This window comes from Nansenia antarctica (genome assembly GCF_963989245.1).
Source record: "Nansenia antarctica genome assembly, chromosome: 2".
NCBI lineage: Eukaryota > Metazoa > Chordata > Actinopteri > Argentiniformes > Microstomatidae > Nansenia > Nansenia antarctica.
Window position 1 is genome coordinate 68,206,980 of NC_137675.1, and position 25,659 is coordinate 68,232,638.

At 39.3% G+C, this 25,659-nt stretch overlaps 1 protein-coding gene across 1 annotated transcript; it reads right to left on the reverse strand.

Moving 5' to 3' along the window:
- Nucleotides 1-10,267: 10,267 nt before the first annotated feature.
- Nucleotides 10,268-22,662, reverse strand: hs3st2 (heparan sulfate (glucosamine) 3-O-sulfotransferase 2; the record flags this gene model as incomplete). Its single annotated transcript, XM_080524546.1, has 2 exons — nt 22,085-22,662; nt 10,268-10,886 (listed from the first exon to the last, which is right to left on the reverse strand). The coding sequence occupies exons 1-2, from the start codon at nt 22,636-22,638 to the stop codon at nt 10,268-10,270; spliced, it is 1,173 nt and encodes a 390-aa protein (XP_080380672.1). The 5' UTR covers nt 22,639-22,662.
- Between the last annotated feature and the right edge of the window lie 2,997 nt (nt 22,663-25,659).

Here is a 25,659-nt window from a genome sequence, read left to right on the forward strand (position 1 = left end):
TTTTAAATACAAATAACATCCCCTGTTGCATAGGGCTTCAATAATTCATTTAGCTCCTGGCTTTCAGTGCACTTTGTAAGAACATTAGTATCCATTATTCTCTGCCACTCTGGTCTCCAGCAAACTGTATTTGTTACCTGGCAAAGCTGTTGCCTGAGTTGAATTGCACAGCAAATATTTTAGTAGGATTTGCTAGCTGTTGAAAAACACAAATCTCACCACTCTCACAAAATCACCACATACTGTATCTCCCCATTCTGGGAGGTAGAGAGTTAATTCAATATCCTCCTCCATTGATAACACAATCACATACTACTGTATGTGACAGGGTTTCTGGAATATTTCTAAGGAAAGCTGAAGCTAGGCATTGAAAAAAAGAATAGTTGAGCATAAATATTCTTTGAAGACCAAAGATCAATTGTCTCCAGTGATCAAAAACTACAATGGTGGACTGATTCACTTTGAAGCTGAAGGCACTTGAGCTGGAGGTTTCTGATTTCAAGCCTGGCTGATTAAGTGACATGTTTTAACCTATACACAGAGCCTTGGTGTGTCCTATCCATTTCATATCACATGAATAGAATTGTTTTGGTGTGACTTGAGACAACTTTAGAAGATGCTGAGTTGGTTGTGCTGGCTATGGTAAACACTGTATGATTTTCTTTCCAAATACCCACAAATGTGGGGAGACAAATGTAAATACCAGGGAAAGAATCTCTATACCCCATTGACACATTATATCTGCCTCTGTGTAGATATGGAAACTTGGAGGAGGATGGTTTTTAAATTACACCGTGTTCATCCCGAGTGATGCTGTTTGATGATAACCTTTTTTATATTCTGTCTGCTTGCAAACTGAAGAATGACAATGTCAGCATTCCAGTATGTGACACCATGCTAAATAACACAGCTTTCCGCTCTTATCTGTGACCGTGTTGGCAGGTAGGATCAAGCTCACCAAACAGAGGGAAATGACTAGCACATACTAGGGAAAAGGCAAGACACCTCACTAAGAATAATTGTATTATCTACAGGGCTAGAAAAGCAGGACAGGAACTATTTCGAGACAGTACTCAAGCAAGGAATGATTTGGAATTGTTAAAACTTCATTTGGAGTTTGTGTTAAGTTGCAGCTTCTCTTTTCTCACCTTGGTCTCTGGACCATTGTCAGTGCTTCCTTACAGTAATATATTAGTGACCTTTCCATGATGAAACGCTGAGGACCTGAGTCTTGACATGTCGCTTTGTCTTGGGGATCCGTGGAAAGAAGGAAGGTTCAGCCCTCTGCGGGGCAAGGATGCATGACAGGAGCCTGGGTTGTTAGAAAGGCCACTCTCTGTCTTAAACACAGTTATCAAGCATCACATTTTAAAGGTACACCTCAAATAGAGACCAAAGGCAAAACGTTATTGAAAACTGTTTTGTAACATCTAACTCTCCCTCTGGTACCAAGATCAGTGGTCTTCACTTCTGACTCGGAGAGTCAAAGTGTCTGAAGGTGTACTTTGTTATGCAGCTCTTAATTGATGTAGTGTTGGAGAGTGGGAAGAACACTGCCTAAAACTATCAGCTTCTGTGCTTCAGAGCAGTAAGGAAGAGTAATGCAGCATCTGAAAATAAGACAATCTCTTCAAAGCCTAAAGGAAAGCTTCCTTTATGTCAAAGCACTGCAACCAAAACACTGTTCTTGAAAAATAAAAAAACATCCACAGGGAATAAACCCCCTCTCCGCTGTCCTTGACATTTTAAAAGTCATGTTCCACTTCCAGTGATATAGGCCTACTGACACGGTCAAAAGACTTTGACCAAAGTCTTAAAATTGTCTTCAAATTGCCACAGGTTTACCCCTTGAATTCAATTTGACTGTAATCCTTCCTTAAACTATCTGAACAGATTCCACAACACGTATTGAGACAGAGCAAACATAAATTAGATTCAATAGCTAAAGATACTTAAAGGTGCAGCATGTAGTTGTGTGTGCTGCTGCATCTGCTGGCCACTATGAAACATGAAGTTTGCTTTGTTTTCTTTTTTTTTGTGATCAATTTTTTATTATTATTTCAGGGAGTAAAACAAGGTAGTGGTAACATACAAATAAACAAAGGAGAAAATCCAATAACAAAAATACGATTTACCAGTACAAATACAACATTCCCACAGACCTTCCACCCCCCCCCCCCCCTTCCCAATCTCCCTTTACCCCAAGTCCCCCACCTCCCCCACCTCCCCCTCCTCCCCCACCTCCCCCTCCTCCCCCACCTCCCCCTCCTCCCCCACCCCCCCCCCTCCCCCTCCTCCCCCACCTCCCCCTCCTCCCGCTTTGTTTTCTAATAGCACCAAATATGGGCATAAGATAAGAAATCAATTGTGAAATAGGCAGATAAAGGCAAGTGTCCAACCTGACTCCCAGATTTGAAAAAAGAAACATTGTTTGAAATAAAACGTACCCTTCACTGAATATTCTTCATTATGTGACCTCATTATGGGAGAGTCTCTGGTTGCTCGGCCTGGTTTGAGGACGATGACTATAGTACTTCAAGACTACAGTTCTTCTGGGCTTCCCCTGACAGGACAGGAAATATAGAAGGGTGTCTGCTTATGACTGTGTAGCTTGTAATCACACTCTAACACATTATGATCTCTCCTTATCTTTTGTTATATTCATATTGTGACAGCCCTTTTTAATAACTCAATGCCCACACTGAAACTTTGAAATTACAAACTCAAAAACGGCTATAACAGAGGAGTCCAAGTCCCAGTTATGTCTACTTTTATTAATATTTCTGTTTCTGACTACTGTTTGTCTAGTTATTCTTGGATCCATCACATGTATTCCGGTTTATCTATTTTTGCATTCACAGTGCTTCATTGCAACCACAGTATTGCATTATACTCATGTTTGGGCCAAATCCATGATACAGCATTCCCCTCACAATATTTTCTACAGACCTGTGGTTGGCATCTATGTATATATCAGTTACAGGAACCTGTGATATGGGTCTATAAATACAAAACTGGACCTGACCTTCTGTTGCACAGCAGTGGTACACAGCCTATGTTGTTTTTAGGGCCAGTCGCCCTGTCTCTGCAGTTATTGACCGTGGACTGGGCTCTTCTAGAGTAACACTTGAAACACAGACATCCTTGCTCAATAGAGCTTGTTTTTTTCACAGACCAATATGGAGTTTTTTTTTCAATAGTACTTGCTATGGTGCTGTAGCCGACTATAACCTCTGAATGTACAAAGCCATTAATTTGAATTATTTATATTGTAAATTGATATTGAGTCACGCTAAAGTCTCCTTTTTCTTATTCATCCTGAATAATAACATCTTCATTCTGAATTATAATGTTTTGGTCTAATGTTTTTTTTTATATGACAAAGTCAATGGAAATATAATGGATTTGCTCTCCTGTTGTGTTCCTTCTCTCATGCTCTGAAGGCATGTGAAAACTCCAGATCTCATAAATATGTATTTTTTCTTTCTTCTTCTTCTTCTTCTTATTTTTCCAGTAAGAAAGTCTCTAGATTTTGTATACACCATATATTTTTCGATCCATCTTTAGGAATGCAGTTGTCTTTGGTCTTTTCAAGTTTCTATTAACAGCAGTCAAAACAACTACCAACAGTCAAACTATTTCATTTAACTTTGAGAGATGTTAACAATGTGCATGGCTGCCCTCTTTGCTTGAATAGTTATTAATAGTAAATACACTAAGGAGAACAAACCCCCCAAAAGAATCTTCCTAAAGTCTACAATAATTGTTCTGCCTGTCAAGCATAATCTATCAGGATGCCTTTGTATTTGATCTGATTACAACAAATTGTCTCCTGCCTTCTAGAGTAAAAACCATTAGACCTGCAATTACTGACAGTTATATCCCAGAATGATCCACATGTTTTCCTAACTGCATAGGCATTAGCGGTCAATGAGACATTCCGTCAGCAGACCACGTCTTCTATCCTGGCATTGATTGTGTTTTATTCACACCCCCCAAACAACCATGACAGTTTTACGACTGCACATTATGAGAAATACCTGTATAAATCTGAGCTGCATGATGCTAATTTCAACTGGGCAAGCAACAAAACAACTGTACAGTGTTTATCTCTGAATACCCAAACATTTGCTTTATCTAAAAGAATATACTATTTATAGAATATTACCCAATGGGGGAAACTGTACAATTATTTAATGGGAGTTGGTAGCATATCAAACTCATTTATGCATTTATTACGGCACTCTATAGTTATACATTTATTTTCCATTATGTGTGGAATCCTGGTTTTGTTTTAAATTAATATACTTATTCTGAATTAACTACAGTATATAATGTTTTGTGATTAAGAAGTGTAAATTGTTCATGAGACTGCATCCAGTACTTCAGATCAGACTTCCTTGAACAACAGGGTAGCTTATTCATTCACACAACTCCATTGTACTGTTCTTGTCTTGTTTTTTTTGTCTACCAACGAGGACCACGTTGGAAACAAGTGTTTCAGTACACTTTTACGTGCTATCCTCTGGGATGTACTGTCTGTACTTTTTACCCAAATCAATCAATCAATCAATCAATCAATCAATCAATCAATCAATCAATTGATACTCTGCCAGCCAGGCATGATGAAGAGCAGAGATCTTAGACTAATCTAAACTTTAGCCTTGGACTAACAAGCAGTGCACTCATTTTACCAGTTCAGTAGTTTAACATTTGTCATTGGGCCATTTCCATCTTCATTTGGCAGTATCCTTCCTTTCCCATGTGGGATGTGACAGATAGAGGGTGGGTTGGAGGCAGAACAGGTGGTGTGAAACACAATGTGAGAAAATCTTGCAGTACATTGACAGACATTTAACCATAATTAGTGGGACACACACCAAATGAATTGACAGTTACGTAAAAGTGCAATTATTAGTAGCTATTATACAGTGAATGCCAGCTACTGTATCTAGGCTAAATAGATAGGTAGATACAGAGAGCAGAGATTTTCCATGTATTATTGTACAATTAAGTAAACCTTTGAAGGATCTGTCTGTGTAAAAATAGATAATGTGGACTGGATCAATATTCCCAGAAATAAGTAATGTTTGAGGACAGTGCTTCAAAATGTGAGTAGGGCACACTGTATATCCCTTTAATAATTTGAGTTGTATTAGATCCTGTGGGATTTAATGCTGTCTCACCAAGTACAAGAAAATGCAAATATACGGTACAGTACATGTATGAATCTGGGACAAGATGGCCGTGACCTCCAGAGGTCTAGCCACTGCGGTATCCAGGGAGCTGGTATCCTCCAACACCAATGCCTAATTAGCGCAACTGTGCGCCTGGAGTCCCGTTCTGTGCGTGACCTTTCTGAAAGGTAAGGCAACCAGTGTTCAACTAGCCACAAGAAAATGAGAAAGAGTTGAGAGACAAACTTTCCAGTTTGGTACACACCACCTATTGCAAAGACAAACAACTATAGGCTACTATCCCTGTATATACAGTAGATTTGACTGTATTACGGTATGAAGATACAAGTGTGTGTGTGTGTGTGTGTGTGTGAGTTTGTGTTTCTGTGTGTCTGTGTGTCTGTGTGTGTGTCTATACATTTATTTTTATTCTCATCACACATAGAGGCCTTGACAGGATCAAAGGCGATAACTCTGTCTGCACCAGTTTTAATGGTCTGCTCTTCATTAGTGTGGCATACAGCCTGTCAGGTGGAGTACATCAAGCATGAAGCAACATTGTGGCAGCTTCCAGACCTTTCAATAACAATGTGTTATCCAGCATCACTCATGTCTGGGAAATATGCAGTCATTTTGTACACCTTTTGATTTAAAACATCCCCTTGAGGATAAAGTACACAGCTATGTGTTCTCATGGATGAAGTACACAGCTATGTGTTCTCATGGATTGCCTTAGGGAATTATGGGATTCATATAGTATTGATGCAGGTAGTGGTTTGCTCACATGCCATTTTTACATTTAATGAGAGATCCTTGGAGAGGGGGTTATGGCTGCCATGTTATAAATCATCCATAGGCATGTGTGCTTTTCTTATTGTACTATGGAGAAAGAAACATCCTCATTATCCTCTATGGCTTTGCTTTACAGTAGAAAGGGAGACAATGTGCTATATATCCAATAAAAATACTCTATAAATACCACAATACTACTGTATAAACTCCCATGGGGACAAATCCAAGTTACAGTACTGAGAACAGTGTGGGTGGGGAAGATGAAGCCATGTTTTGATGCAAATCTAAATGTATCTATCTATTTTGGAGCCCAACCTTTATTTCTTACCTTAATTATACACATTTAAATAACATATCCTGGCAGTGCTCAGATTTATTGTGCAGCCAAGAGGGAGTAGTAAAGTAATTATTTAAGAAAGTCAGATGATGATCATCGATCAATTACATGCTGGGTGACTGTCTTTCTGGATGGAAAGCCTAGGTTAAAGTTATGTTTCTCTAAGAGGGCTTCTCTTCTCTCAATTGTATGATATCTTTTGTTTTGAGGTAGGCTCTGTATCCGTAGTCTATAGCTGCGGGAAGCTCAAGAACTCAAAACACAAAGTAAGAAACCTGTAATGAGAAGTAGAGGTTAGAGACCTGGTTAAGCAGTCATCTGTGTATTGTAGGTGTTCTCTTGTCGACTATTGTAGTTGGTAATTAGATACTAACTGTGCAATGCTTACCTTTTCTGAGATAAGTGAGTTGGGTGATTGTAAATGTATACAGTTAGTAAAGTTCATCACTGAAGAGCTTTGTGGTCAATCTAGGGCAGCACCACACAGGTAAACTCTTGAACGGCATTTTGGTAAAGTTGCCTATGACAACAAAAAAGAAACTGCAGCTCTGTCCAAAAGTAATTCAAAGCTCAGTTTAAGCTTACATTTGAGAATAGGTAAAGACAAGAGTTCAGGTAAGTTCCCCATACAGTACATATCGCATTTCATTTTAGCCATGGGCAAATAGACCAATAAATATGTAAAAGGTCTAGGGATATTCAGAGTTTTCAGTATTTTCTGCATCAGGCTTTTTTGTCTTTTTGAACTGCAGTGCCAGCAGCCATCTTTAAATTATTGATACATAATATCTATACTATATAAAGATATATTGTATATAACCAATATCATTTTAGAGAGGAACATATGCGCTCAGAGAAAAAAAGGTTTATTAATTTGTCTCTCTAAGGGGACAAGAGTGTACAGTACACTCTCTGACTCTGCTCGCCACCCCTTCTTTCTCCTTTAATAGTTGTTTGTACAAGACTGCAATGTTACATTTTGACACAAATTTGTGAAGTTTATGAAGTGTAAGGTTTGGAATCTCTATGTAAGGTTTGGAATCTCTCCCCCTCAATGGGACTTCCTGGTAAGGTTGAAGGTAAGGTTGATGAGTAAAAACTGATCTTGATTCCCATAATGTATTTTTGAATTTGTTTTAAAAACAAGGTTTTAATTATGTGACGCAATGAATCTATAAGAATTGATTTTTCATCATGTACCTGCCTATTAAGGATGAGGCATAACTTACTTCAGAATCTTTCAAAGTTCATGACATTTACAACAACAGCCTGTTTGTTTCTTGGTATTTGCTTTGAAGGTTAGACAGGCTGTTGCAGGTAATTGCATCGGTACTTCCCCCATGATCATATCAAATCAATTCCTGGTTTTGAGTGCACAGTAGAGTATGAGGAGGATAGCGTTGATCATGCCACTTTCATGTGCCAACAGAATTGGTTGAATGACAGTCATGGTGGTTGGAAATCAATACATTTGAAAGAAAGATTCCACAAGGAATCATATATCAGCCTCAGATATGAGGGTTTAGACTATTTTGAAACTAACCATGGTTTGCTGAAATGTTATGTGCCTTCACACATTCCTCTTAACTGAATAATCTGGGAATGTCCACAAACCATGTGATGGCTACAAGTCACCTAGATAGTATATCCCAATGGCATCCAAATACCCCTGTTCTTTATTCAGGATAACACATACTGCCACCTAGGCCTACAATCACACCAAGCAGGAAAATTACTTTCTCTCAGTGCAGCGTAGTCAAGCCCAAGGCATTCTGGGGGGGGGGGAAGTTGTAATTAACTGTGTTAAGATAAAGTTTAGCACATTGTTAAACTGCTCAGCATATCAGTGCATGGTGATGGCTCACAAAGTAGCAGGCAGGGCTATGCAGCATTGGCATGTTAATCAAGAACTAATGGAGAGTAGCACAAATAACAGTTTAAATACTGCTGTGGCTCAAGGACATGTAGTGGAACAGCACAGCAGTTATGCTGTTATGAATACCTAATTGTAGGTTGTATGGCCAACGACTGTATTGCATGGTTATTTTACAATTGTATAATCTTGCGATTAACCCTTAAAGGGTTACAACAAAGAATATATATATATATATATATATATATATAAGCATAAGAATATGGTTTCCTGCTCTGCAATTTATGCACTTCTACTAAAGCAATATTCAACTCATTATCGTCTCAGTAAAGTTACATGATAATCCTACAAGGATGGAACTGCTCTGTATGCTTTGAAGAACATTTAACTCAGAGAACTTACTTTCATTGTTCAATCTGAATCACTAATTCACGAATTCATCAAGCTAATGATCAATCACTAAGATCATTAGCTTATTATTGTGTTTCCTAATTTAATTTAAGTCTTTAAGTGAGATATAAACATTTCAGATATTTCCACATGTCTACAGAATACTGTATCTTCCCATTATACTTCTTCTGCAGCTTCTCTGTGTAATATAAAAAGACAGATGTTTCCCATTATCATAGTGATGTTCATAATAGGTAATATGCATAAAAGACATTTAGGCCTAGGCTACACAACGACAAAACGACAAGGAAACGACGTCGAAACGCAATTTAGATCTCTGGCCACACAAGCGTTTTCTCCTCGTCACGCAAAAAGAATCTCTGGCAGAGTCGCGTATTTAGTACACTGGTCATGCGTGTACTGGTAGACCCAGAAAATGATTAAAATTGACAGTACCGTAAAATAATAGTTCTTCTTTCATTTTCATTCATTCGGTAGTATTGTCAACTCCCGATCAATCTTCTCTCCACTTACATTACGTCTGCATCCAAGATATGGCCTGTATACGTTATTCATCTGTATTTAGGTTGTATAAAAAGAGCTGATGCATAATAAACTTTATGATAATTGTTATAAGTGCCTCTTGCTAAGATGTTTCTAAGACGATAAATAATATCACAGCACTGGTTTAAGTGTAGGCTATTTATAGCACAAGAGTTGCTCTGAATGGTTGGATCACACGCAATGCGCGCATACATCAATCAATCTCTTTATTTATACAGCATATGGATGTTACGTGCCTAATGCATAGACCTTTGATGCGCCTATAGCCTATATAGCACAAGTCATGCATTGAATGTAACCAAGTGCTGAACAGTATTAAGGAAACCACAATACATTTATGGGTGTCCATCGTTATCGAAAAACGCACCCAATCGCCGACCACACGACTCCGAAAACGATACGGAAACACCCTCCCAGCGTTATCGTCTCATCATCGTCTCAGCTCACGAATTCGGCGGAGTCGTGTAGCCGTGAGGTGCAAACAATATCAAATCTTCACCGTTTCAGACAAATCCGCACCATGTAGCCCAGGCCTTAATTAATAGTTTTCACATTCATTATTGTCTGAATATGCACAGCCATACTTCACAGTTTACATACAACATTAGAGTTTGGTGTAGCTAAATTCATGGACATGATATGATATGCTAAGCTGTAGAGTATAACATTTGCTGTATTTACTGTAATTGACTGTATTTTACCTCTAAGCAGGTACTGTTACTTACTTACTACTTACTTACTTACTTACTTACCTACTTACTGTAAGGAGACAGTACTTTGTGAGGAAACACAATCTTTTGTTTGATAAATACTTGTGAGACTGAATGGCATTGTAGCATTTCTTGAACCTTTATTTGGATAGCAAAACCAGCATGATGTTAAATCAGATAATCATATCAAATGTCTTAAAGTGAGTGGCAGATTATCTTGACCTACACATACCTTAATAAGCTTGCACTGTATTTTGAAACATTAAAGAGAAATTCGATTTACTAAGTAAAGGTGCCCCCTTCATATTTTCGACAGTGGACTGACTTTCACCGTCAGTCATATACAGTATACTCTTTATGATCGAATGACTCCACTGAGGTAGCCATTGTAATAAACATATTTGCCTGCTCTTAACTGTACATCTCAATCCCACCTGAAGTCATGTCCCACCGTCTCATAGAACTTGATATTGAAAGGCCTGTAAAAGTCCCTCAGCTCCTCGATGACTTCTCTGTCTATCTGCACATGAGTTCTGCCCTTGGACTTGCCCAGGCAGCGGGGCTGGCTGCTGCTCTCAGGCTTCTTCAGACAGGGGAAGCCTTTGGTTCGGTTGAAGTAGAAGTGTTTGTCAGTGATGATGCGTTTGAGTCCCAGGAAGTCCTGCACGCGGCCCAGCTCCCCTGCTGGGTCCGTGATCAGCCGCTCACCACTCACAAAGTGGATCTGGGAGAGGCGGAAGTACTGGAGCCAGTTTTCCAGGTGGAGGATGTACATCCCGATGCGGATAGCGTTCCAGGAGGTGTCCACAAGACCTTGGCTCCTGTTCTTGAAGGCCAGCTCCTCAAAGCTAGGGATGTCGGGCTTCTTGGACAGAGTCTGTGTGTAGTCAGAGATGGCCCTGGTGACTGGGTTACGCACAACAACGATCAGCTTGGTATTGTGGGACATCATGGCGATGCGCCTGGGAGCCTCCCGGGTAACAAAGTAGCTGGGGGTTTTCTCCAAGGTGATTTGGCTGTCAAGAGTCCGTGGCATTAGTCCCCTGCAGAGAATGAAATATAAATAAATCATACATAGTATTTTTCTGTCTGGAAAAGTTACATTACAACATTTCCTGTTCCTTATCTCTTGGGTGACAGTAATGCTGAGGGAAATTATCCAATCACATTTTAGACATGTGGTCATAAATCACCATCACCATCACCTGTATTACTGATCCAGTAGAAAAAAGACACCTTGGAAAATCTGGGTCACATTAAGTAGGCCATCATTTTCATAATGTTTCTAGGGAAAATCTGTGATATCTTAAAGTTTGTGCAAAGTATGTCTAATATCTGAGAAAAAGAGTATGCATAGTGAAAGAAAGTGTAGTGGGGCCTTTATGTCCTTATAAAGGACAATGTAGATACTCTGGTTGCTCTGGGAGTTAGCTCTTATGTTAGGAGCAAGAAGGTTTAGAAATGGATCAGCCCTGGAAAAGTTTGGAGATTCAGTATTCAAAAGTACATTTTTTACAGCTTACTGAAAAGCCTCATTCACAGAATAAACAGTCAAAGACAAACATACATACTACATACATGTAAACTACATTTATACAATAATTTACTGTAACAACTAATCACCTTTGTCTCAATCCTAAACAATGATCACAACAATACTTCTATTTCACACTGATAAGGAAAGAAATTACTGTACAAAGTTTCAAAAACATTGCATTCTCTTTACTATTGCTAGGAAGTCAAGGAACAGAAAAGAACGTTTTTCAAGTTGTGAGCTCTAAATGGGCTTTCCTGAGGTAAGGGTGGCCATAAGTTACCTTTACAGTCCTAGAAATATTGATCCATTTAGCTTGATTTATGAATCTTGTGCTGTTCGCCCGGGTGTCTCAGTTAGCCTTACCAGCTCAGGGCCACAGACAACCATTAATCTTTCATTGGATGGAATAGCACCTTCCCTAACAAACAGCTTTACTGTACGCAAAATACATTCCACCGCATCTCAGGTCGCATGTGATGGACCCCAAACTACAGTAGGTAGTTAACCACCCTTTGGCTTTACACTTTTTCTTGACATTTGTACTTCACATGCGTTTGGGGGATTCAAATAATTCATGATCATATACATAACAAAGCTAGCCAGACATTACGAGACTGTTGAGTTATGCTTTAGAGACTGACACCTCTTTGAGTTAAACAATTCCCAAATGCTGTTAAAAGAAAGAGCTGCATCCAGTCATTTTATGCAACATTAATGTGAATGCACACAACCTAGACTATTTTAGGGATGGTGTTTCTGACAGTCTAACACTCCTAACACTATCCCTGGAACAGGAGCATAACGCTGCGTGAAACTGACAGAGAAGTGATGATAATAGCACAGTGATACTAATAGCACTGTTGCATGAATTTCAGTCAATTCGATCACATTTGATTTTGAAACAATTACCGGTACTACTGTATGTTACAACAAAAATGTTTTATTAAAGTATAGTGAAACTACACATGTACTGTATGAGTTCAAGTTCATGTTAAGTGTTACAAAACTGAATTTATTGTGGATTGATTGATTATGAACAAAATAAACTGCATACCAGAACCATGTATTCACATGTACAGGCTCTCCCATAAATATAAAAAAATATGTTGGTGTACATACTTTATACTGTATAATCTGCCTCTAATTCTAAACATTATATCTCCTTTCTTCAAGCAATACATTTCTAAGGACTATATTCTAGCTCCCAGGCTCCCAGAAACATAACGTAGATATATTTTTTTCCTGATGGGGATGATGAGATTAGCATGTAAATGTGCTTATTAGATTGCTTCTGGACTCTATCAGTAAACTGTAACAATTTGTCATGGACAGCTTTATCAATGTGTTTTATTACTGTAACAGAATTTTAATTAAATTGGGCGCTTGTTGGCGTAGCACACTAATGTGCATGCCACATAATCGTAGGGTCCTTGGTTTGATTCCAGCCATTGACCTATCCTGCATGTCATCCCTCCTCTCTCTCTCACCCATCGTTCCTGTCAATCTCTACTGTCTCTATCCCAATAAAGCAGAAATGCCCTAAAAACATATTTCAAAAATAAATAAATAATAATAATTAAATCGGTGGGATTAACATATACATTAGCTGAGCGTTCATATGGTTCACATTGTGTATACATTTGGATTTCAACATTTATCTAATCCATGACCCTTGTGATGAAGTCACCCTCTCAGATTTAATCTGAACAAATGATGCCATATTACCATAACCCAGTGATTTAGAAACGAATGGACTGCCTGCTGTTCTCAAACTATTTTTGAACTATCATTTGTTATAAAATATACATATACATATGATTAAATTAACCCCCATCTGCTTGATTAAAAAACATTGAACAAAAATATTTAGACCAGTTTCTCCTCTACAGTGAAAGATGCAAATACTCAACATTATCAGCCAGCAGGGAGAAAGATTATTCTTCAACTTGTTCTTCCCCACTTCCCCACTTTAAACTTATCTGCTCATTCATAATGAATAAAAAATAACCATCTAAAAAAAAAACTAAATCTAATCAGAAATATTGTAGGCTACATTTTCAGTGCCTCTGTTGTCTCCTAACAAGAACATTGGATGTGTTTTGTTTTGCCTTTAGCTCCAAATGGAAAAGGACACTGTAATTAATCTGGGGGCATTCTCTTCATTACGGTAAACATAACCATCCTGTGTAATGAAAAATGGCACCATGCAATGCTCTCATATTACACCTAAAACTTCCAGTCACATTAATTGTCACTGGCCATCAGCACTGGCCTACTTGTTTGGATGGCTGTCTTTTTCAATCAGGGTGTTGGTAGCATGGAGAGGACAGGAGGTTCTCTGTGTAATTGTGTGACATGACAAGGTTACTCTGACATGTTGTATGCAGTTTAGCACAGCATTGTGACACAGCACCATTTGGCAGCTGAGGAAGACAGCAAGCCTATTTACTGGGGAGGTTTTCTGAGAGCCTCCATGCTGTAGCTGCTTGATTCTTTTAAAAAGAAAGGCTAGGGGGTGAGTCATAATCACTCCTGCTGCCTTCACTACTGGGAAATCTTCTCCTAGCTCCTGATTCCAGTATGGGCTACTGGCTGAACCTTAGCTACAGTGGAGGATGTTGATAGATTAATGATATATATCAGTCTATATCAAACACTGGATGGATTAAAGGATTGGAACAAACGTTTCAGTAGGTATCTGCAACTATTTACACACACACACACACACACACACACACACACACACACACACACACACACACACACACACACACACACACACACACACACACACACACTGATATTGTAAATATACCCAATTCAATTCAACAAGATACAGGAACTATTTCCTCTATGATGGTAAAAACTAATTTACAACTATCATTCTTCCATATTTACTTTTACAGCAGCGCTCAATACCTCATCTACAATACTCTCTTGTTCCACAACTAATTTGGTCCATTGAGCAAGTCAAACTTCTCTAGACACAGACAGCAGATACATCAGTCATGCAGACCACAGCATCAAGTAAAGGTCAGCTCTGGATCATTTCCTGCTGCACAATCAATAGACTCAGACCTTACTTGTGTTGTTTCATTGATGTTTGCAATCAAGTGGGAATTGAGTGTGTTATAAGAGTCCTGAGTAAATTTTTCACCAACACTAGTGCATATACATACTATACAGTGGGTTCGGAAAGTATTCAGACCCCCTTAAATCTTTCACTCTTTCTCATATTGCAGCCATTTGCTAAAATCAATTAATTTCATTTTTTCCCTCGTTCATGCACACACAGCACCCAATATTGTCAGAAAAACACAGACTTGTAGACATTTTTGCAGATTTATTACAAAATAAAGACTGAAATATCACATGGCCATAAGTATTCAGACCCTTTGCTGTGACACTTGTATATTTAACTCAGGTGCTGTCCAATTCTTCTGATCATCCTTGAGATGGGCCTACACCTTCCTTGGAGTCCAGCTGTGCTTAAATATATAGATTGGACTTGATTGGGAAAAGCACACACCTGTCAATAGAAGACCTTACAGCTCACAGTGTAAAGTCAGAGCAAATGAGAATCATGAGGTCGAAGGAACTGACTGAAGAGCTGAGAGACAGAATTGTGGCAAGGCACAGATCTGGCCAAGGCTACAAAAAAAATTCTGTTGCACTTAAGGTTCCTAAGAGCACAGTGGCCTCCATAATCCTTAAATGGAAGAAGTTTGGGATGACCAGGACTCTTCCTTGAACTAGCCGCCCGGCCAAACTGAGCATCCGGGGGAGAAGAGCCTTGGTGAGAGAGGTAAAGAAGAACCCAAAGATCACTCTGGCTGAGCTCCAGAGATGCAGCGGGGAGATGGGACAAAGTTCTAGAAAGCAAGCCATCAGTCGGGGCTTTATGGCAGAGTGGCCCGACGGAAGCCTCTTCTCAGTGCAAAACACATGAAAGCCCGCATCGAGTTTGCCAAAAAACACCTGAAGGACTCCCAGACTCTGAGAAATAAAATTCTCTGGTCTGATGAGACCAGAATCGAACTTTTTGGTCTTAATTCTAAGCGGTATGTGTGGACAACACCTGGCACTGTTCATCACCTGCCTAATACCATCCCTACAGTGAAGCATGGTGGTGGCAGCATCATGCTGTGGGGGTGTTTTTCAGCTGCAGGGACAGGACGACTGGTTGCAATTGAAGGAAAGATGAATGCAGCCAAGTACATTGATATCCTGGACAAAAACCTTTTCCAGAGTGTTCACGACCTCAGAATGGGCCGAAGGTTCACCTTCCAACAAGACAATGATCCCAAGCACACAGCTAAAATAACGAAGGAGTGGTTTCAGAACAACTCTGTGAATGTTCTTGAATGGCCGAGCCAGAGTCCTGACTTAAATCCAATTGAGCATCTCTGGAGAGACCTGAAGATGGCTGTCCACCAACGTTCACCATCCAACCTGACAGAACTGGAGAGGATCTGCAAGGAGGAATGGCAAAAGATCCCCAAATCCAGGTGTGAAAAACTTGTTGGATCATTCCCAAGAAGACTCGTGGCTGTATTGGCTCATAAAGGTGCTTCTACTCAATACTGAGCAAAGGGTCTGAATACTTATGGCCATGTGATATTTCAGTGTTTATTTTGTAATAAATCTGCAAAAATGTCTACAAGTCTGTGTTTTTCTGACAATATTGGGTGCTGTGTGTGCATGAACGAGGAAAGAAATGAAATTAATTGATTTTAGCAAATGGCTGCAATATGACAAAGAGTGAAAAATGTAAGGGGGTCTGAATACTTTCCGAACCCACTGTATATAGTTTGGTATGTATAAGTTCTTATTTTATGCAAGAATGAATGTAACAAGCCCATGCACATCTCATCATGTGTGTGGTCTCTGTAAGGCTTAGCTCAAACATGGATACACATGTTTAAACATGGATAGAATATACTGTATGTCAATAGATGTGAGGCATTGTCATGGTTCAGACAATTACTAGTGTAAATCACATGGGTATTTCTTCGAACCCAGGGTAGAGAGTGTTTGCGTGAACCTGACAGCTTTGCAGCGTTCTATTAACTTTCTCCATGTGCTGCATACTGTCATCCAGTGACATCTGAGAGGCTGAGGTGACAGAATGTTTTCAACAGTATTAATTTGGGCCTCATTGTACCAATTTAAGAGCTTTATGATGAGTTTGAGGATTGGACAGTAACGCACAAGCTAGGACTGATCTGATTGTGGATTTAAATTGGAAACCATCAATCATGGTTCCATCATCAACCAGCGTTCCAGCAAAGACAGACAAAAGAGATTTACAGAGTGGTCCCTATCTTCTGCCAGTGCAGAAATGTCTGTCATCAAAGAGACTAATAATGAACCCTGCCCATTAAACAATACCCTGCATGTGAGTTACGGTCTTAACAGGGGGCATGCCAAAAGTGTTCATTATCTGTTGTGTTTGGCTGGCATAAGGGGTCATTTAGGAAAGCTTCATATTCAGTTACAAAGTCTCATGGCTTATCATTATTTGAGGCACTAACTAGGTAAGATTAGTGCAGGTAGTAGAGGTCTGCGATTTAGTGCTCACTGACTAAGGAGGGATGTTTCCTTCTCAGTGTTTTTGTCTTATTGGTGAATATTGGATGTCAAAGTGTATTATATATATTATTATTTTTTACGTTTTCTTTTTACAGTTCTTTTTACAATCAGTAAGTGTCAGATCATCTGAGGCACAAAGATGATCTAGTCTGCAGCCAACTGAAGACAGAAACTGTATTTACAGTATGTTCATCCAATGCTTTTGTTCTGAAACATTTTATTTGTAATGCTTCACACTTTGGTATCAATACAGTGAGTACCGTAATAACTATCTAGGGATATCTATTATCATTCTTTGTGTTTAAGTCTAAGGCTATGTCATATATGTATTGTCATGGGGGATGCATATTCACAAACTTGCACACCTACGTAAGAATTGAAGGTACTAAAGACTACAATGTGTTTGAGCACACTCAGAGCCACTGCACAGCCTAATTACCAATTGCAATTCACCTCCTGCTTGATAAGAGGGAATAGCTTCCTTCTGTCTCCAGTGGAAAATATGAGCTTATTAATATTTCACTCACTCATATTTCTGCTGGGACGATGTCGTGACCATTAATCACTAGTCAGCAACAGAAGCTGGCCTCAATGAAAGTCAATTAAGAGTTAACAAGGACCAATCCAGGCGGACACAGCAATATTGCAGCCAGGTCAGCTGGGCAGGTATAATAATTCAACTTCACTGGCAATGAGCAGCTCTCTAATCAAATCTAAAAAGCTCAGGGCTAAACACATTCTAAACGATCGAACACATAAGGCCTGTTTATCTGTGAGGAAAATATATTAGAATAGCAACATACACAGAGAGGCCTGCTATCAAAACTCTATATCATTTAGTTCTGTTTTATTTTACAGTTACCTGTATACTGTTCTGTGAAGAGTCTGAATCAATCAATGTGTTTGTATAGCACTTTTTACAGAGACAAGAACTTGTGTCTAACCTCATATAGCTTATTTCTGATTCAGACAACTGCTTCTCACAGAAACAACAGCACATATTCTAATCCACATAGGGCAAAGAGAGACAATGGTCTCCTAGAGCGATAAAGCGTGGAATTGAGGTAAGCCAAATGCTGTTACTGTGTCTGACATGGGAAAGTGTCCAACTTTCTCCAAAATGAAGACACTCTCAGGAAGGCCTCTGAAATCCAAGGCTGGCAAGCTGCACATCCTCAGATGAGCATTTCTGTTAATTGTGTAAATGTTCCAGATTAATTAACTGCCATTCTACTGCCAATCTCAATGGAACACAATGTAAACAGAACACTCTTTCATTTGCATGGTGGCTTGGCCTCACAATGTATTCAGTTAAGTTAGTTCCTCTGTCATATTTCCCTGTCTGATCAAAAGGCTCTCTGCAAAGCTGCAGGGAATAATGGGAACATTACCAACGCATAATGAGATGCCGCTAAGATTCATTCAGTCTGTGGCTGAAATGCAAATGCTTCACCAGACACCTGAAATGTGCTAGAGATAGCGACACCAGGCTTAGCATTTGTTTCAATGCACACTATGTACTGTGTATGTTCAGACACACAGTATGATGTGAGTTGTGCACATTCAAATTAACCTAAAATGACTCAATAGGAAAAGAACACGTTGTTTGCAATCTGAACTACGTGTTCAGTATATAAACACACAATGAATGCAGTCATGGGTAAGTGATTCTAGATACCCTCTCTCTGCATTATGTCACTGTAAGTTTTTCCTCCAGGGTGGCCTACTGCACTCAACAGCTCTAAATGACAGTCCTGGAATCACAGTCTTGGAATCCTCTTTATGCTGGCAACTCTATCTAATTACTTATTCATTCACCATGAAATCACAATATCAAAACCTCACTGTACCATACTTAGGGTACATTTCCTAGTGGGAGTTGTTTTTGTAATTAATGTTAACTGCAAGATGTCTCTTGCTATATTGGTATTGAGACTCCTCATTAATAATGAGAGAGATACCTAGGCATCTTACACAGTGCAACGTGTCGTTTTCCTTGTTAAATGAGGACCATCCAACTTTCTGTCCTTGTCAACCTTTTTGACTGGAGCATTTCAGAGTTCCTCTTATCCCTGAGCCAATTACTACGGTGGACCAGGAGAATATTCTTGGCTGCAGCGAATGCTAAAAGGCCTCTTACACAATTTGAAAATGTTTCAGGTAATCTACATGAAGTGCCTCTGACTGCGGTAAAAATCAATAGAGCTGAGAAGCACCTTTTAAGTTCGGGTGTGTAGTGATGCGTATTTGTATGATTTTTATGACCCTGTTGAAAATGGAAGAAGAGGCCATACATAAGTGTTTGGGAAATTGGTTGAAGTATAATGTCCACCATAGCCTCCATACACTGCATAGTTATGGGGAGTCTCACACAAACTTAATGAGGCCACATGGGTATTTTCTATTCAGGAGATACAGTAATGAACACTCCAACTGCATACAGGAGGAGCATTGTACAAGTGACTCTTCAATTAATAAAACAGGAAAAAGTATCATACTGTACTGTAGTGCCATCAATGATGGTAAAGATCTCATTATCTAAAGCTTGGAACAGTTAACATGAACTCTAGTTTTCATAAGTTTCACTCATGCCAGAGGTCTAACTAATCCAGAAAATGCTTGTTGATTTTAATAGATGGCCTTTGTCATTACTGAGAGTGAAATAAAATGAAAGAATGAGACCGTCTTAAAACACATTATTAAAGGTGTTTTATATGGAACTTTTGACGTAATCAGCCAATTTATCTTGCTCATTACTGCTGGCATTTATGTGCCTCTTATAGCAAGATGTCAATGGCTAAAATAAAATTGCTTTCAGAAAGGATTAGGGAAACTGTTGATATGCCCTGGCCTCTGTGGCATTTTAATTAATCATCCCACAAATAGTATTGATGAATTTTGTAGTGTGTTTGTGTGTGTGTGTGTGTGTGTGTGTGTGTGTGTGTGTGTGTGTGTGCCTATGTGCGTGCATGTGTGTGTGTGTGTGTGTGTGTGTGTGTGTATGTATCTATTTATGTAAATGTTTGTTTACATGTGTGATTACTGTATGTGTAACTTACATGTACACCTTGCCATCAATTGCTACCGTATCATTGACACCATGTTATAACAGTATAACACCTGCTTCACCCTACAGTGTGTGTTGTTAACATCTCTTAATTCATTGTTTCCTAAACATGATGAAAATCCCCCCAAAATATTCATGAACCTGACAGAACATGTTCTACATCCCAATGTATGATGCTTTTTCAAGAAAGTCATCTGTACTAATCTTCCAGTGGTAACTATGTGAAAACTGCACTACGATGTCACTGTAATGTCATGTCCCACTCCTGTCATCATAATGTCTCAATACTGAATGTAAGTAGCCCCCTTGTATTGATTTGAGCAGCTCTCCATGAGTGAGTTTGACTCAATTGACTTACAGCAGGCACAGCAGGTGTGAATGGCTTCATACTGCGATGGAAGAGTGAACAGAACACACAACTGGACTTAGGAGAGCTGCCTGGTGATTTCAGTTGACAGGACTTTCCGCAGAACACCAGCTAATGGAACATTCTTTGTTCAGTGGGCTCTCTCAGCGAAGTGTAGACATGGCCCTTTAGAGTTCCCTCCTCTACTCTACTCCACAGCACAATGTTCTGTCATCGAGGAGAATGTAACACCTGCTTAATAACCCATCTTCAGCAGCACTAGGCTTTAGACTGCCAGTGATGAGAGCAGATACTGTCCCTGGGAGTCGTATTCTCCTAGGACATCCACATCCATGAACTGACTCAGAGATAGCAATGCCTAGCTGGTTCTAGTGTCCCATTGTCTGTATACTCTTGAGCAGCAAACTGTCAGAGGGAAGGAGGGGTCTGATCTTTATCAGTGGTCATAAATCAATATTATCCATGTTCCTGCTGGGGAGGGTTTATCAAAAGTCTGCCCTGAACTGATCTGTTACACTTGATCTGCATTTCTTCCAGATTTTTTTTATTATTAATTAAGTAACTGCATTTTGTGGCAATTTTCATCCAACAACACCGTAGGCTACTGTTGGTCTCTCAAGCGATACTTTTGTCCTGGGTTGGCAGTACAATTTACAATAATGCGAACGATTCCAATCCCTCTCTATCTCAGTGTTCACATTTTACCAACAAAACATGCAAATACGTCTATATTTGGGAGGCAATACTGAGATTTGAAATCGAAATTAAAAATATCATAGTTTAAGGCCATTTCTCTACACAACACAGACAAACTGGTTAAAGGATCTGTAGGAGGTTTACTGGTCATCATCAGGACTATAATATATCAACAGTCAACAGCAAGACAAGTGGTGGTAGGGCCTAGATGGACATGTGCTCCTCAGTCCTTCAAAAGCCACAAAGTGATTAACGTCCATTAAACATGAACTAGAGACTTTCATGAAAACAAAATGTTCTTGTGTGCAGATACATTTACTGATACTAACAAGCAAGTATACATCTCCTCCCCCATTTACTTCTGAGTTGTCTGTTTTTTTTTCTTCATTTTTTCTATTAACTATCACATGGGATATTGACATATTATGTCTATCCAATGAATATGGTACAGTATGAAATAACAAGATAATAGGGGCAGGAGAACAAGTGCAACGTACAAAATGCTAGTAGACTGAATTCAATGGGTAAACATTCAAGTGTAATCAGAGAGATCGTAGGTGCATGATGTGCTAGGGTCCAGGGAGGGACACTATACTATCTATTTTCATTCAGGAAACACATTTTTACTTAATTTAACTTGCTTTCAAGTACCTAACCACATGGATATGTCTTATGATAGTACCCAAGTGGCTTGAACATGCAACCTTGCATCTGACATCGCAAATGTTGAGCTTATACCAAGAAGTCATCACTGGTTTTGTACTAGGACTGCTGTTACTGTACTGTACAGTACACACTTTAGCTTAAGAATTCTTCAGTGACACCTTAGGAGAGGGCATAATATGAAGAAGCTAATATTATAAGCTCATTATGCAGTTGACTTTGAAAGGTCCCCATAGAGCATTTGCTCAACAGGTCAATAATCAAATCTTTAAATAGCTGTTTTTCTTCTTCTTCTTCAAATGATCTTGAAGTTTCTTACCTGTACCAGTCCAAGCCTCTGTCATAGTTTCTATCGAAAAAGTGGGGCTCTGTCCCGAGCGCACGCACGTCTGGGTGGATCCGAATGAACTCCAGCACCGCCCTGGTACCCCCCTTCTTTACGCCGACAATAAGTGCATTAGGTAACTTCTTGTTTCCATATTTTTGTGCGACAGAGATATTATTTAACTTATATTCAGATGAAGAAATACTAGTCCGCGAGTGAGTGCTAGAGAAGGCATAATGTTTACTTTGGTTTCGAGCATGATTTTTTGATCCTTGTTGAGTGGGTGTCCCATCCCGAGCAATTCTCATGTCCGCGGAGAAAGTGCAATCATGTAATTTCTGCAGAAGTTTTTTGCTCCCTACATTCTTATAACGGAGGCACTTTTTTTCCTCAGAAGAACTCTGGTTGGTCATGATTGTACTACAACAAAAAATTAAGCTGTAGCATAAATAAGTGAGGGACAATGAAAGCGTGAATATAAAAATAAATCGTTTGCTCAACCTATTTGAAGATGGCACGATTCGGCATGAGAGGAATCTATATGCCATGTCTCCATGGGTTAAAGAATGGCATGTTTTTCCTTTTTGGCGGCTCCTTGCCTGCGGTGTCTCCCGGTGGAACCGGACTCGAGCAGCATCCTAGTGCGACAGTCCACGAGGTGAAATGTTCCTCCAAGACATCAATATGGGCGCAAGTTGCAATTGTTCCTATTATGATGAATAATTGGTTAACAATTTGAACATCGAACATTGGTACATGTAAGTTCATTTGGAAAAGTAGAACCCAAGACAGTTCAAATAGTTTGGGTGAGTCTGTGAGATGATCTAATAATCCATAGACTCAGGTTTTCTGACGTCCATCGTTTTCCTCACTCCGTTGTAATGAAACATATTCAGTCCATTGGATAATGATGATTGACTTTAGAAACCCGAGGTAACCAGTGTCTCCTATGAAAGGCACGGTGTCATCTGCCATGGACTCTAATCAGTGCGAAGCCTCCGCCTCGCCTGCACTGGGTGTATGTTCAGCTCATGTTTTGCTTTCTCAAAGTTCTCAGGAATGCCGTTGCGGCAGTCAGGAACCGATGATAAATATTTAAAGACATCGCCTGACGTCACTCTTCATATGATCATAATTCGCCATGCGTTTTACTTTTTAAAGGAGTACTCCGGGTATTCCACAGTCATGTGTGGACGTGCAGACAGGTAGAATATAGAATACTAATCAATGATCTAGTTGCCTGCGTTGAGAATTAGACTATTATATTGCAGAAGTAGGCCCAGGAGTAGGTCAGTCATGTGTTACATTACACAACACAGTATTTTTACCTGTCTCCTATTTCTGTTCTTGGCCATTATTGCAATTGTGGCACAAACATATTACTCCCACAAAGAACTTGATTGTACAATGGAAGTGCATGTCATAAATCTCTCTTAATTGCCCATGTCCATGAAAGAAATACACAACAAATATGGTGTCTAAACATGATTCTCCAATCTGTTGCATAGATTTCTCTGCTTCCACTGAGGTGTTTGAACTGAGGGGTGTGACTGATTACTCCAAGTGGTTTGTATGCAAGACCTGAGGCATTAACAGTCTTAGATGTTTACTGGTTAAATCTCTGTGATTCAGTACCCTCTCTTACAGATGACCGTCTGGGCACCCTGGGGCCTTGCTACTGATGCACCGTACTCAAGGAGACAAATCGGTAGACTTTGTCATTCTTAAGCATGAGTCCATTTTACAGAAAGTTATCCAGTAAAGCCACTCACTCTCACCAGACAACATAAGTCCATTTGTAGTCTCTGCTAGACAGTGCAGTATGAAAAGATTTAGTCCCCTACCCCCAAACACACATTATGTTCGATATACACTATGGCACAATTGCAATATAGGCAATTTTACATCAACATCTCTGTTATTTTGTAACATTCTCAACCAACTTAACAGCAAACGTAATTACACAGACGTCAGAACCCTTCATTGCATTATTCAGGCATCTATCCATTTACTTCGACAACTAATGTGGATGCCCTCTCACAGGGCTATTGGAGTGAAACACTAGATTTTCCAAATTAGAGAGGCACCACAGAGTCTGTTTGTCTAATCAGGGTCCCTCTCTATCGCACTGCCATGGGGCTGAACCTGCTATTAGTGAAATGTGATTAGGGACCACCGATCAATTGGGTCCACAGTCCTCAGCAATATGACATTGATACAATGAAATGTGGGGGTTCGTTAACCTTTTCATCCCAGCCAGGGTGCCTTAGAGAGCCAGTGTAAGTGTTCAGTGGAGCTCGTACACAGCCCAGAGTGTGCTGGAGCTCTTACAAACAGTGCCTTTGGAAAGTATTCAGACCCCTTCACTTTTTCCACATTTTCTTGTGCTATAGACTCAATTTAAAATGGATTAAATAAAAAAATTGCCATCAATCCACAAACAATACCTCAGAATGACAAAGTGAAAAAGATTCATTTGAAATTTCAGTTCATTTATAAAAATGTAAACACAGAGATACCTCATGACATACAGTAAGTATTCAGACCCTTTTTCAGACCGCAAAAATACAAAAATGTCATCAACAAATCACTCAATAAGTTGAATTGAGTCCATCTTAATTAGTTAATTTGGGAATTAATATCTTTGTTTTTATAGTGTCTCTGTAGCTCATAATGTGCTGGCTATTTAGCTTTATCATACTTGAATGTCCAGAATGTCTGTGGTATACAGAATGTCTGAATGTACAGAATGTCTGTGGGAGCTGGTTACTGGTATTACTGAAAGTATAATTAATACGTTTTCCCATCTAGCGAAATTGTCAATATTGAAACTTCAGGAAGTGAATTGAGAATTGTAAAAGCCTGTTCCCTCTCAGTGTGTTCTGTACCTCACAGTTATGCCCTCTTATTTAATTATGAGTCTTAATGTCTCTTTTGGAGAATGTGATGCCCTTTTCCACTTTAATCTGCAAAGTGTGTCTCTGCATATACAGATGAGCAGCTACAACTCAAGTCCTTGCACCAGGGATCTAATTCCTCTGAATTCTCATTGACCATATTTCAAGGAATTAGGTTCTACCATTCAATGCCGTTGGAGTGGTCAGGATCGGTAGCTGATGGTTTAAGGCCCATCGGTCTTTGAGAAGCAGTACTACAGTACTATTTGGGTACTGTCCATGGTGCTGAAAATACAAATGTCTTAAACTGCCCTGTGTACAGTATATCTTTATCCCATTGCTTTTTAAACAAACTAAGGATGTTTCAATAGACTAGACTTTGGATGTATAGCTTTGTTCAATTAATAAATTAATAAGTGATTGTTGTTATTTCTGACCTGACCTGTTGAAATATGATATGCTGATATACTGCTACTTATCTTCACAAGATGCTTGACATACAAAGACAGTGTTGATTACTTTTGTTCTATATGGATATGGATATACTCTATACACTACTCTACTCAATGCAATGACACAATATCACTAATGCAGTTATGAATTAATAAATGTATCATTAAATGTTGTCAAGTTGAACAAAGATAATTGGATGGCTTTCAGCTAGCATACAGA